The sequence below is a fragment of the Muntiacus reevesi genome, chromosome 20 (genome assembly GCF_963930625.1).
Source record: "Muntiacus reevesi chromosome 20, mMunRee1.1, whole genome shotgun sequence".
Classification (NCBI taxonomy): Eukaryota; Metazoa; Chordata; class Mammalia; order Artiodactyla; family Cervidae; genus Muntiacus; species Muntiacus reevesi.
In genome coordinates this window covers 29119034-29133579 of record NC_089268.1, presented here as the reverse complement: position 1 = coordinate 29133579, position 14546 = coordinate 29119034, and the positions used below count along the sequence as shown (strand labels likewise).

The window sequence follows — 14546 nt, the reverse complement described above, 5'->3', positions numbered from 1 at the left end:
GCTGCGAGTGGGCTTCTTGGGGTTTCGTCGAAATCTGCCTCCCGCTCCCCATCAACCCATTTCCTTTCTTCCTTCCCCCCTTTTTTCCTTCTTCTCCCCATTCCATTTCCTAATGTGTTTTGCCCAGCAGAGTGTTCTGTTTCTACATAAGCCAGACCCTTGCCTGTGGGACCTAAGGCAAGGTCCCACATGAATATGGAACTCTGCAGGAGGCCTAGAGGGAGGCCTGACCCATGGACCCCTTTGTCTGACCCATGGGCCCCTTTGGCAGTCTGGAGAGGTCTACTGATTCTTCCTCAGAATTATGTTTTAAAACCTGTTTAAAAAACATTACATATATATGTACTCACATACATGTAATATATATACACATATACAATTATGACTACATGTATATAAAACAGGAAAGCAATAGAAAGTTGACCAAAATGTTAATAAAAGATATAGTAATGTGTGCTGCTTTAAAAAATACTTAATAAGAAGACCTAGCAGCAGGTGTAATAATTACTGACATTTTCAAAAAAGTAATGAGCATAAATGATATTCTGAGATTTTTATAGCTGTAGTGGGATATGAAAACAGCCATGGTGTCTATCAGTGACAAGTCATAGGTACTGCTAATATACTGGGGCTTTTGCTCAGTCATACTTGGAGGAAATGCTACGTTTCAGTTAGAGGATAATAAAAATAGAGGTGTAATTTTTTTCTTGCCAAAATTCTAGGAAACCCTCCCACGTCTTGGATCCCTGGGTCTGGAAGCCACAGGTGGAGAAGCCCTGGATTAGACTGATCAAGTGTGCAAATAACCCAACAGGTGTGAATTGTTCGAGAGCCAAACCAAGAGCATAAATGATCTCAGAGGCCTGGAAGGATGAGCCACAGCCACCAGGAAAATGTTTAACAAAGAGTTCAAATTTGGTTGGAATGAAAACAAAAAAATTCACTGCAAATATTGGAAAAGGCAGACCCATCTTGATGGCAGTTCATGTGAAATAAAGACCCTGGGTCTCAGTTGATGACATTCACAAAAGAGCCAACTGGATAAATGAGAGTGACAATAAAGATAATTTAATCTTAGGTTGTATTAATAGGCCCTTGGGGTTCCAGGTCACAGATCTGAGACCTGCTGGAAACTACACAGGTCAGATCACTATGACCCACAATATAAGATAAGCACTGACAGGACAAAGAACTCCCAAGCCTCTGACCGTATAACTCAAGCTCTAGACCTATGCAATCACCTTGGGTTCATTTGAATTTAAGTCTCAGCAGGTTCAAACCTGCTGCTCGTCTGTGGTTCTCTGACAGCTGCACAAGACAGAAACCTGGGGATCATCCTTACACCTCTTTTCCCCTACTCTCATCTCCCAAGTCCAGTCTACCAAGAAGCTCTGTTGCCTTGGCTCCCCAGTTCCCCTTAAATTCATCATTTCTGTCCCCATCCCCATTGGGGCACATGCTACCTCCATCTTGCCAGGACCACTGCAGTAATCTCCCAGGATCTGTTTCTGTTCCTCTCTGGTTTGTTTATAGTCCTATAGCCAGTGTGATCTTTAGGCATGCAAATCTAAACCTATTCCTTTATTCCAAACCCTCTAATGGCTTTCCATGGACCTTAAAATAGAACAAAATCTTCTTGGGCAAGTTTGCTCCCCTACCCCTACCTTGTATACTACTGGCTGCCTTTCAATCCCTCCCATGGACACAGTCCTTCCTGCCACATGGCATTTGCAGCTTGCTGTTCCTCCACCTGGAACATAGTTCCCTACTGTTTTTGCCTTGTTAACTCCTGTTTGTCCTTCAGCAACCTTCCCTGACTTGCCCAACCAGGTCAAATTCCCTCCTGATGCTCTCAGAGCACATGGCTCTTCTTTGTAGCACTTACTACAGGTATGAATTTACATGTTTTTAGTTATTGTTTAGAAAATAATGACAATGCTACTTACTGAGCACCTCTATGTGCCAGGCTGTTCCTCAGTCGCTCAGTCGTGTCCAGCTCTTTACCACCCCATGGATTGAAGCATACCAGGCTTCGCTGTCCTTCACTATCTCCCGGAGTTTGCTCAAACTCATGTCCGTTGAGTAGAGATACCCCCCCCAACCATCTCATCCTCTGTCGTCCCCTTCTCCTGCCTTCAGTCTTTCCCAGAGTCAGGGTCTTTTCCAGTAAGTCGGCTCTTCCCATCAGGCGGCCAAAGTATTGGAGCTTCAGCTTCAGCATCAGTCCTTCCAATGACTATTCAGCCTTGATTTCCTTTAGGATTGACTGGATTGATACCCTTGCAATCCAAGGGATTCTCAAGAGTCTTCTCCAACACCACAGTTCAAAAGCATCAATTCTTGGACACTCAGCCTTCTTATGGTCCAACTCTCACATCCATACATGACTACTGGAAAAACCATAGTTTTGACTAGATGGAACTTTGTTGGCAAAGTAATGTCTCTGTTTTTTAATATGCTGTCTAGGTTGGACATAGCTTTTCTTCCAAGGAACTAGTGTCTTTTTAACTTCATGGCTACAGTCACCATCTGCAGTGATTTTGGAGCCCAAGAAAATAAAGTCTGTCACTGTTTCCATTGTTTCCCCATCTATTTGCCATGAAATAATGGGACCAGATGCCATGATCTTCATTTTTTGTGTGTTGAGTTTTAAGCCAGCTTTTTTACTCTCCTCTTTCACCTTTATCAAGAGGCTCTTTAGTTCTTTGCTTTCCGCCATAAGGGTGGTATCATCTGCCTATCTGAGGTTATTGGTATTTCTCCCAGCAATCTTGATTCCAGCTTGTGCTTCCTCCAGCCCAGCATTTCTCATGATGTACTCTGCATAAAAGTTAAATAAGCAGGGTGACAATATACAGCCTTGATGTACTCCTTTCCCAGTCCATTGTTGGGAACCAGTCCATTGTTCCATGGCCAGCTCTAACTGTTGCTTCTTAAACTGCATACAGGTTTCTCAGGAGGCAATTCAGGTGGTCTGGTATTCCCATGTCTTTAAGAATTTTCCACAGTTTGTTGTGATCCACACAAAAGTATTAGCATAGTCAATAAAGCAGAAGTATATGTTTTTCTGGTGTTTTATATCTTAGTTGATTCAACATAGGAAGTAGTTATTGCCATTTTGCAGAGGAAAAAAAACCTCTGTTAGGTTAGCAACATGCCCAGGGCAGCACAGCTGGGAAATGGAAAAACTGATGGCAAACAGCCTGTCAGCTCATGACTCTTTTCCTTCTTTCCAGGACACCTGAGGGGGAGAAGACATGAGGTCTCCATTATCCATCATAGGATGTTTTCATACACAGGGTGGATAGCCCTAGTCAGGGAGCTCTTTCCATAATCTCAGCTCCTAGGAGCCCAGGCTGATTTTCTTCCTGAAGGCCAGTTCTAGGAACTCAGCCTGTGCTCAGCCAGACATCAGACCCCTTGCATCACTTAAAGCAGGGCTCTCCAAGAGAACTCTGTGATCATGGTCTACAACACGCAACATCTAATAGGTAGTTGCTAGCTACATGCCAGAGAAGGCAATGGCAACCCACTCCAGTACTCTTGCCTGGAAAATCCCGTGGATGGAGGAGCCTGGTAGGCTGCAGTCCACGGGGTCACTAAGAGTCAGACACGACTGAGAGACTTCACTTTCACTTTTCACTTTCATGCATTGGAAAAGGAAATGGCAACCCACTTCAGCGTTCTTGCCTTGAGAATCCCAGGGATGGGGGAGTCTGGTGGGCTGCCGTCTATGGGGTTGCACAGAGTCAGACACGACTGAAGCGACTTAGCAGCAGCAGCAGCAGTAGCTACATACAGCTATTATTTGAAACACAGCTAATGTGACTGAGAAACTGAATTAAAAATTTTATTTTAGTTAATTTAAATAGCCACAGGTGACTAGCAGCTCCTGTTATGGACAGTGCAGACTTAGTTTTCCCTACATTGTAGGGAACTGTGATCCAGTCCACCCAGCTCCCCTTGCTTGCTCTGATCAAAATGAAGCATGTGGCCTATTTCAGTTTTACACAAACATAAATGCTTACTTAAAAGATGGCACTGGACTAGGTGTGCCACTTTGTAATTTCCTTTTCTCCCTATCATGATAAGTGGTCCACAGTTCAGACCAGGAGGCAGTGACCTCCTCTGCAAGTGTTGCCTGGTATTCTGTATTTCAATGACCCACATTTTATCTGACCAGCTCCCGTGATAAACATTTGGGCTGTCTCCAATGTTTTCAGGCTACAACAACAAATACAGTTTAGTAAATATCTTTGCATGTATATATCTCTACCCATGTGGGAGAATTTCAGTATGGTACCTGCCTAATGGGGAGTTGCTAGGTCAAAGGGTAATCATTAAAACCACTGGTACATACCACCAAATTACCCTTAGAAGGGCATGCCTATGTCAACTTTCCACGGAAGTATTATGAATATAGTCAAGTGCTCATGTATACTGAAGCCAACAGTGAGGTTGTCATTATTACTATCATTGCTAACTGGACATTATTTATTTAATTTACTTTTCCTTAATTAAGAGTGAATTCCCTGGTGGCTCAGACAGTAAAGAGTCTGCCTGCAATGAAGGAGACCTGAGTTCAATCCCTGGGTCGGGAAGATCCCCTGGAGAAGGAAATGGCAACCTACTCCAGTATTCTTGCCTGGAGAATTCCATGGACCATATAGTCCATGGGGTTGCAAAGAACCACTTTTGAGAGTTTCTTCATTTGGTTACAAGGCACTTGTGTTTATTCCGTTTACTGCCTGTCATTTCTTAGTATTTCTATTATATTGTTTCTTTTTCTTACTGCTTTTGAGCGATAAGTGCTCCTTGTATTTTGGCTATTTAATCAACCACTTCTTCCCAGATTATCAGTTCAATTCAGTTCAGTCGCTCAGTCTGTCCCACTCTGCAACCCCATGAACTGCAGCATGCCAGGCCTCCCTGTCCATCACCAACTCCCAGAGTTTACCCAAACTCATGTCCATTGAATCAGTGATGCCATCCAACCATCTCATCCTCTGTCATCCCCTTCTCCTCCTGCCCTCAATCTTTCCCAGCATCAGGGTCTTTTCAAATGAGTCAGTTCTTTGCATCAGGTGGCCAAAGTATTGGAGTTTCAGCCTCAACATCAGTCCATCCAATGAACACCCAGGACTGATCTCCTTTAGGATGGACTGGTTAGATCTCCTTGCAGTCCAAAGGGCTCTCAAGAGTCTTCTCCAACACCACAGTTCAATAGCATCAATTCTTCAGTGCTTAGCTTTCTTTATAGTCCAACTCTCACATCCATACATGACTACTGGAAAAACCATAGCCTTGACTAGACGGACCTTTGTTGGCAAAGTAATGTCTCTGCTTTTTTTTTTTTTATGTCTCTGCTTTTTAATATGCTGTCTAGGTTGGTCATAAATTTCCTTCCAAGGAGCAAACGTCTTTTAATTACATGGCTGCAGTCACCATCTGCAGTGATCATGGAGCCCCCCCCAAAAAAGATTATAATTTGTCCTTTAACCTTACTTAACATCTTTTATAAAGAAGCTTTGCCAGTTTTGTGTCACTCTTTGAGGATTTCAAACATTGCTAAGGAAATGGAACAACAAAACATGCATGAACTGGCTACAAAGTGTAACAAAGGCTTAGTCTTACCATTTTGATTCCTTGTCACTGGCAAATATACTTCAGATACCAGTTCCAGCACTTTTTAGCTGTCTGATTGCAATCACAGATTTGTTAATCTCAATGAGTTTCCATTCTCTAGTCTGCAAAGTGGGAATAACAAAACTTGGACGTGAAAGTGAAAGTCACTCAATGGTGTCTGACTCTTTGCGACCCCATGAACTATACAGTCCATGGAATTCTCCAGGCCACAATACTGAACTTGATAGCCGTTCCCTTCTCCAGGGGAACTTCCCAATAAAACTTGCCTTACAGGAATTTGGGGGAACGTGTAGCTCTAGCTTTTACTGAAGGAGTTCCCTCACCCTGTAATAGTTTAATAAATCAAATCAGGCCAAATAATTTTTCTTTTTAAAAATTGCATTTATTTTTAGGATCTTCTAATTAAACAGAAAGTGCTCAAACTCCAATACTTTGGCCACCTGATGCAAAGAACTGACTCACTGGAAAAGACTCTGATGCTGGGAAAGATTTAAGGGGAGAGGAGAAGGGGACGACAGAGGATAAGATGGCTGGATGGCATTATCGACTCAATGGACATGAGTTTGAGTAAGCTCCAGGAGTTGGTAACGGACAGGGAAGCCTGGCTGCAGTCCATGGGATCGCAAAGAGTCGATACGACTGAGCGACAGAACTGAACTGGGTAGGTGGGTGGAATCATGCAGACCATGACAACATTTGTGGAGGACTTGGGCTTCCCTGGTGGCTCAGGCGGTAAAGAGTTTACTTGCAGTGCGGGAGACCCAGGTTCGATCCTTGGGTCGGAAAGATCCCCTGGAGAAGGAAACAGCAACCCACTCCAGTATTCTTGACTGGAAAAATCCCATGGATGGTGGAGCCTGGCAGGCCCCAGTCCATGGGGTTGCAAAGAGTCAGACACGACTGAGCGACTTCACTTTAGGTACCGAGAAAGGCGCAATGCATTGAATTAAGTCCTAATTCGAGAAAATGTTCTGCAAAGTGCATTATTCCAATTTTAAGGGAAGGAACTGGGCTCAAGGAACGCAGTTTCCTGCGTCTCCGCAAGTAAGCGCCTCACCACCAAGCAGTTTCTGCACCTCCGCCAGGAAGCCCTCGGGGTATTTCTACTCCCAGAGTCCCCACTCCAGTTCAGTCAGTTAGACTCGCCGTTAGCCGAGTGGGTGTAAACGGAGGTGGAACGAAGCAGCCAGACCTCTGGAGCTCCCGCTCTCTTAAGTACAAGCCAGCCTCTCTCCCCTAGGCTTCCTCGCGGTGCCTTTTGGGAGTTGTAGTCAGACGTAGCTCGGCTTGCTCCCGGATGAGGAAGGACAAAACTCCAGTTCCCAGCATGCCCTGCCGTGGGCGAGTGCAGCGCCGATTCTTATCCTCCCCACTTCTCCACTCCTTCCCTTCTCTTACGAATCCCCCACTCTGGACTCCAGTCGGTGAAATTCTTCGTCTCTCTCCCATTTTTTCCCTGTCAATTTCCGCCATCCTTTTTCCTCTTCCCGGGAGCCACTGGCTCCGTTTAAGCGACGGCTTGTGACTCGGAGTGCACGAGGAGGGGATCGACACAGAGTTACGGTAAGGGTGCGAGGAGAGAAGGGGTGGCTGAGATACGAGGGAGAGAGTTGAGTGAGAGGGAGGACTCTGGGAGGAAAGTAGGGGACAAGTTGGGAGATCGTGCGGTGTAGATTAGGGTGAATGAAGTGAGTTGGTCTTCGGGGAGGGAAGAGGAAGGAAGTGGAATTGGATTTGGGAGACATGGAGGGGAAAAATAGTTACTGCCGTGCTCAGCAGGAGGTGGGGCCAAGAAGTAGATGGCAAGAACAAACAAATTTGGAACTTATAGGCTGATCAGACCAAGAGAGGCAGAACAGAAAGAGGGTTGGGCTCAAACAAGTATCTGTCACTGCTTAGGTAAAGATGAGACAAGTCATTGAAATATCAAATGTTTTTGCAAATATAGGACAATTGACAATTCTGTCATCTAGAAATTGAGAGAAGACTGGCGTTTAGGCCAGAAGTGAGGTGACAGGGCAGGAAAAGAGGGGAGATTGGTCAGGATTGGGAGAAGAAACAAGAGGAGGTGAGTGACATGAAAAAGGAAACCATAGATGAGTTTTCGTGGGGGCCAGTGGATCGAGAATCAGAATTAGAAGGGTGAGGGGTGACACTGGCATGGCTTGTGGGGGTACACTAACACTTGCATCTCTCAGGTGATGGAGAGCACCCCTTCCAGGGGTGGACTGAATCGAGTACACCTACAATGCAGGAATTTGCAGGAATTCCTAGGAGGCCTGAGCCCTGGAGTATTAGATCGATTGTATGGGCACCCTGCCACCTGCCTGGCTGTCTTCAGGTGAGGACCCCCTTCATGGTAGGGTCCATGGTGGGGAAATGTAATGGGGCCTGCAGACTGAAATAAGTTATTGTGGGTAGAAGCTTAGCCCTGGTGGGCTTGGAGAGTAAAGGGTATCAGGCCAAACCAGATGGAGGATGTGGGGGCAGCAAGACAGGTAAACGGGTGGAGGGTGAATGTGAGATGTTTGAGAGGCCATGGAGGGCAGGGATGCAGTTCTAAGACAGTTTCTGATGTTAACATTGTCCCTCTCCCCGCTTACAGGGAGCTCCCATCTTTGGCTAAGAACTGGGTGATGCGGATGCTGTTTCTGGAGCAGCCTTTGCCACAAGCTGCTGTAGCCCTGTGGGTGAAGAAGGAATTCAGCAAGTGAGTCTCTCCTGCATTTTTAGCCAGAAACAAATTACTCAACAGCCAGGCTTCCCAAACTGCTGTTCTTGGAACACTTCTAGGAAATATTAATGAGGACACCAACAACTTGTAATTAGACACATTTGGGAAATTCTTATTATTGTATTTTGCCTCTCGGAGAGTTGTGATGTCTGTAACAAGGCTCTGGTAGATGTTAAAGAAATTTGCCTTAAAACACTGATCTCTGTGAAACAGTGTTCCGAGGACCACCAGTTTAGAAAAGGCAGAAACTGATGCCTTTGTGAGTCTCCTTTCTGTTCTCAAGTCATCTCCCTTACCTCTCTGCTTCTGTTCCAGAGCTCAGGAGGAAAGCACGGGGTTGCTGAGCGGCCTCCGTATCTGGCACACCCAGCTGCTCCCTGGTGGTCTCCAGGGCCTCATCCTCAACCCCATCTTCCGCCAAAACCTCCGCATTGCCCTTCTGGGTGGGTATGTCACTTCGTCTTTTCCTAAATTAGGTAGGGGACATAGTGATTGAATTGCTGGCCAGGGAGCTCCTGAGGGGCCTCTCTGCAACCTTGCGAGCTCTACTTTGGGAAGCTCCTTTATGAGTAAGTTGGACCAGATGGAGCTACATGGTGTAGGAAATGTCTCCCACTCACGGTCCCTGGGGATGAGGGTGGAATAAGGGCAGAAGCATGGGTGGGGAACACAGGTAGGGTTCCTTACTGTTGGCCATCCTGGCATAGGGGCAAGGCCTGGTCTGATGACACAAGTCAGCTGGGACCAGACAAGCATGCCCGGGACGTCCCCTCACTTGACAAGTACGCCGAGGAGCGATGGGAGGTGAGGACTTGGGACCCTGTGGGTGTCTCTGCTTGTGTTCCTGCTTCCCACAGCCTTTAAGGCATCCGAATCTGTTCTCTTCCATTCTTTAGGTGGTCCTTCACTTCATGGTGGGATCCCCTAGCGCAGCCGTCAGCCAGGACTTGGCTCAGCTCCTCAGCCAGGCTGGGCTCATGAAGAGGTGAGGAAGCTGGAGGTACAATGGCTCTGTTTTGCCACATTCTTGAGTCCCTGCTAAATTGAGTCCACCTTGGGTCAGGATAGGAGGGGGTTGACTGAAAAAGGAGGGCTGAGGGACTTCCCCGGTGGTCCAGTGGCTAAGACTTCATGCTCCCAATGCAGGGGGCCTGGGTTCGATCCCTGGTCGGGAACTAGATCCCACATGCTACAACCAAGAGTTTGCATGTCACAACTAAAGATACTGCTTGCCTCAACAAAGATGGAAGATCCACATGCTACAACTAGGACCTGGCATGGCCAAATAAATAAATATTTTCAAAAGGAGAGTAGAGCAGAGTATGGCAAGAGATAAACCAAAAAAACAAACGTGGGCACACAGGTGGGACGGTGGCCTTTCTCTGCACACCTCTGCCATGAGCCCTCTCTGTCTCCAGTGCTGAACCTGGAGAGCCGCCCTGCATTACCTCTGCTGGCTTCCAGTTCCTGTTGCTGGACACCCCAGCCCAGCTGTGGTACTTTATGTTGCAGTATCTGCAGACAGCCCAGGTGAGCAGATCAGGGGTGCCTGCCAGCACACTCTACTCTTCCCCAGACCCACCAAGGGACAGCCGCCCGCAGACTCTGTTCTCTGATTTTCTGTCATTTCCTCCCTCTCACCCCTCCCCCTTTGTCTCTGCCCATTCCTCCCTAGAGTCGGGGCATGGACCTAGTGGAGATTCTCTCCTTCCTTTTCCAGCTCAGCTTCTCCACTCTAGGCAAGGTAAGCAGAGGGCTTGAGTGGGCGAGATGGGAAGAGAGTAAAGAGGTGGGAAGGGGAAATGAGGTAATGGGGCAATATAGTGGAGGATAAGAATAAGCAAAGAACAAGCAGAGATGGGAAAAGAGGGAGTGAGTGTATGGGATTGGGAAAGGGAGAATGGGATGTGTTTTGGACCCCAGCTGGCCACTCCTTTTCCCCAGGATTACTCTGTGGAAGGTATGAGTGATTCTCTGTTGAACTTCCTGCAACATCTGCGTGAGTTTGGGCTTGTTTTCCAGAGAAAGGTATGAGCACCCAGACACATGGCCTCTACCAAAGAGGTGGGGTGGGATGGTGCCTTGGCCTTTAAAGAAGAGTGGGGTCTCAGGAGGCAGTCACAGGAAGCAGTTGCCAGGACTGAATACTTCTCTCCCTTGGAGAGAAGTTGGGAGCTGAGGTCCTGGGCACTGGGAGGAATCTGCTGTTTCAGGAGGAAGATGTAGGGCAGTGATGCCTGAGAGAGGGCCTGTGGCCTTTCCCTTCTCCTTTTCAGAGGAAATCTCGGCGTTACTACCCCACACGCCTGGCCATCAATCTCTCGTCAGGTGTTTCTGGGGCTGGGGGCACCGCACATCAGCCAGGCTTCATTGTTGTGGAAACCAATTACCGACTGTATGCCTACACGGGTGAGGCTGGACAGAGGGCCCCTGGGAGAGCAGGCTGGTGGGGAGGGGAGGAAGAAGGGGAAAGCAGCAGGAGGGACTGCCAATTTCTGGTCACATACACTTGTGACTTGGTGGTTTACAGAGCTCTCTGAGGCTCGGGGGAGCCTAGATGTGGGAAGCCTCCTAATCCTCTCCTCCTATCTTCTGGTCAGAGTCGGAGCTGCAGATCGCCCTCATTGCCCTTTTCTCTGAGATGCTCTATCGCTTCCCCAACATGGTGGTGGCACAGGTGACCCGGGAGAGTGTGCAGCAGGCCATTGCCAGTGGCATCACAGCCCAGCAGGTATCCCTTGCTTTGGGAAGGTGTGGGTGGAAAGAAAGGCTGTACTTGGGTTGTGGGGTCAGGGGTGGTCACCTTCTGGAAATCTAGCATGGGGTCTGTTACAGAAGGTGGTGGTGAGTTGTCTGTGTGTGAGTGTCAGGTCATGAGAAGTCAAGGCTCTCAGTGTGGGGAGAGGTAGACCCTCCTGCAGAAAAGACACATGTAAGGAGGAGCTATAACTCTGGATTTGTGTCTCAGCACCACCACTTCCTAGCTGCACAGATGGCCTAGTTGTTTCTCTTCTTTGAGCCTCAGTTTCCTCATCTGGAAAACAGAAATAATGACAGTTCTCACTTCAGCTATCAGCGCTTCTCCGATAGCTCAGTTGGTAAAGAATTTGCCTACAATGCAGGAGACCACGGTGTGATTCCTGGGTCGGGAAGAGCCACTGGAGAAGGGAAAGGCTACCCACTCCATTATTCTGGTTTAGAGAATTCCATGGACTGCACAGTCCATGGGGTCACAAAGACTTGGACATGACTGAGCGACCTTCACTTCATAGGGTTGTTGAAAGAAGTCAATGAAATAGAGGTAAAGCATTTAGTTCAGAGCCTGCCATGCAGTTAGTGCTCAAAAATAATAGTTGCTGTTACTTTAAAGAAAAAAAAAACAACTATGGAAAGGGCAAATATGCCAAAGAAGGAGCAGCAGACATCACCAATGGGAGCAACACCTGAGGACAATAGCTAATCTGGGATGTGTTGAATTGATAGGCATATGCCTATGAATTTTTAAACAATCAGTTGATGTTCAGTGACATTAGGAGACAGGTAGCTTTCCTGCTTTCTTATTTGAGAATTCTGTGCAATGAGAATTGCACTCACTTGAGAATTTATTTACTGTCATTGATCCCAATTCTTGTCTGTTTTCCTAGATCATCCATTTCCTAAGGACAAGGGCCCACCCAGTGATGCTTAAACAGGTACAAACAGGAGGCTAGAGGGACAAACAGCTGCAGGAGGCTGAGAGCCCTTGGTACCTGGTGATGAAGTGATGGAAAAGAGAAATGGACATCCAAATCTGGGGAATGAGTGGAGGGCTGGGGCTGCCTAGAGCAGTGCTTCTGAATCTTACAAGGGCCATCCCTTGCCCCTGCAGACACCGGTGCTGCCTCCCACCATCACAGACCAGATTCGGCTCTGGGAGCTGGAAAGGGACAGGCTCCGGTTCACCGAAGGTGAGTGGCTTCTGGTGGGTTTTTTTGGTCATTGGCCAGAAGAAGGACAATTCAGTCTTGGTGAGCTGAAGCTGTTTATACATTTTATTTTTTGTTTTCTGCATGGGCAAGTAAACCCATGCATGTTTTATTTCGGGGTGAGTTGATGGCAGTAAATAAATTCTCAAATGAGTGTGATTTGGATTCAGCTAGAAGAGGGAAATTGGAAGGGATTCAGTTCAGTTTAGTTGCTCAGTCGTGTCTGACTCTTTTTGTCACGCCATGAACTGCAGCACACCAGGCTTCCCTGTCCATCACCAACTCCTGGAGCTTACTCAAACTTATGCCATCGAGTTGGTGATGCCATCCACTCATCTCATCCTCTGTCATCCCCTTCTCCTCCTGCCTTCAGTCTTTCCCAGCATCAGGGTCTTTTCCAATGAGTCAGTTCTTCCCATCAGGTGGCCAAAGTATTGAAGTTTCAGCTTCAACATCAGTCCTTCCATTGAATATTCAGGACTGATTTCCTTTAAGATTGACTGGTTTGTTCTCCTTGCTGTCCAAGGGACTCTCAAGAGTCTTCTCCAACACCACAGTTCAAAAGCATCAATTCTTCGGCACTCAGCCTTCTTTATAGTCCAACTCTCACATCCATACATGACTACTGGAAAAACCATAGCCTTGACTAGATGGACCTTTGTTGGCAAAGTAATGTCTTTGCTTTTTAATATGCTGTCTAGGTTGGTCATAGCTTTTCTTGCAAGGAGCAAGCATCTTTTAATTTCATGGCTACAGTCACCATCTGCAGTGATTTTAGAGCCCCCAAAAATAAAGTCTGGCACTGTTTCCATTGTTTCCCCATCTATTTGCCATGAAGTGATGGGACCAGATGCCATGATTTTAATTTTCTGAATGTTGAGTTTCCAACCAACTTTTTCACTCTCTTCTTTCACTTTCATCAAGAGGCTCTTTAGTTCTTCGATTCTGCCATAAGGGTGGTGTCATCTGTGTATCTAAGGTTATTATTTATCCCAGCAATCTTGATTCCAGCTTGTGCTTCATCCAGCCCAGCATTTCTCATGATGTACTCTGATATGTTAAATAAGCTGGGTGACTATATACAGCCTTCACATACTCCTTTCCCGATCTGGAACCAGTCTGTTGTTCCATGTCCAGTTCTAACTGTTGCTTCTTGACCTGCATACAGATATCTCAAGAGGCAGGTCAGGTGGTCTGGTATTCCCATCTCTTTCAGAATTTTCCACGGTTTGTTGTGATTCACACAGTCAAAGGCTTTGGCATAGTCAGTTAAGCAGAAGTAGATGTTTTTCTGGAACTCTCTTACTTTTGCGATGATCCAACAGATGTTGGCAATTTGATCTCTGATTCCTCTGCCTTTTCTAAATCCAGCTTGAACATCTGGAAGTTCACAGTTCAGGTATTGTTGAAGCTTGGCTTGGAAGACTTTGAGCATTACTTTGCTAGCATGAAAGATGAGTGCTATTGTGCTGTAGTTTGAACATTCTTTGGCATTGGAATGAAAACTGACCTTTTCCAGTCCTGTGGCCACTGCTGAGTTTTCCAGATTTGCTGGCATATTGAGTGCAGCGCTTTCACAGCACCATCTTTTAGGATTTGAGGGATAATTCATAGGGATAATTTCTTTGGTTTTGGTAAGCAATGGGTTTTCTTTTGTATTATACTGCCTCCCTGAATATGGCTGGGTCATACTAGTGTTAGGATTTAAATGTGGGTGGCAAGCCGAGACCGCTGGTTCCCCGAGGCTACCTTCAAGGGGCTCCCGCCTCCCATTCTCACCTTCTCTCTTTCTCCCCGCTGCTCCTGACCTGCGGACCCCAGGCGTCCTGTATAACCAGTTCCTGTCACAAGTGGACTTTGAGCTGCTGCTGGCCCACGCGCGGGAGCTGGGCGTCCTGGTGTTCGAGAACTCGGCCAAGCGGCTCATGGTGGTGACCCCGGCCGGGCACAGCGACGTCAAGCGCTTCTGGAAGCGGCAGAAGCACAACTCCTGAAGAGTGCGGGACTGGACCTGGGCGGGGCGCACCCGGGAAGGCGGGCTGCGTGGAGGCTGGCGCGGCCTCAGAACTCAGGTGTTTTTTTTTTTAATTCACACGTCGGGACTCTTCTAGTTTAATAAAATTGTGAAAGTGAACCACACGACCCCCGCCACCTCCATGGGAAGCCTCCTCTCCTCGCCCGGAGCGCTCATCTCCGCGTCG

At 47.1% G+C, this 14546-nt stretch overlaps 1 protein-coding gene across 1 annotated transcript; it reads left to right on the top strand.

Moving 5' to 3' along the window:
* The first annotated feature begins 6210 nt into the window (after positions 1–6210).
* GTF2H4 (general transcription factor IIH subunit 4) lies at positions 6211–14479 on the top strand. Its single transcript, XM_065912406.1, has 14 exons — positions 6211–7209; positions 7845–7987; positions 8252–8356; positions 8696–8827; positions 9088–9184; positions 9277–9365; positions 9799–9910; positions 10056–10124; positions 10325–10408; positions 10657–10789; positions 10981–11111; positions 12025–12072; positions 12249–12327; positions 14167–14479. The coding sequence occupies exons 2-14, from the start codon at positions 7848–7850 to the stop codon at positions 14337–14339; spliced, it is 1392 nt and encodes a 463-aa protein (XP_065768478.1). The 5' UTR covers positions 6211–7209; positions 7845–7847; the 3' UTR covers positions 14340–14479.
* Positions 14480–14546: the final 67 nt, after the last annotated feature.

What these genes read in the sequence shown, in the direction of transcription:
- GTF2H4 (XM_065912406.1), top strand. Translation starts at nt 7,848, where the DNA reads ATGGAGAGCACCCCTTCCAGGGGTGGACTGAATCGAGTACACCTACAA. An exon ending in GCTTCTCCACTCTAGGCAAG is followed by an intron (nt 10,125 to 10,324) that starts GTAAGCAGAGGG and finishes CCTTTTCCCCAG; the next exon opens with GATTACTCTGTGGAAGGTAT. An exon ending in CCGACTGTATGCCTACACGG is followed by an intron (nt 10,790 to 10,980) that starts GTGAGGCTGGAC and finishes TCTTCTGGTCAG; the next exon opens with AGTCGGAGCTGCAGATCGCC.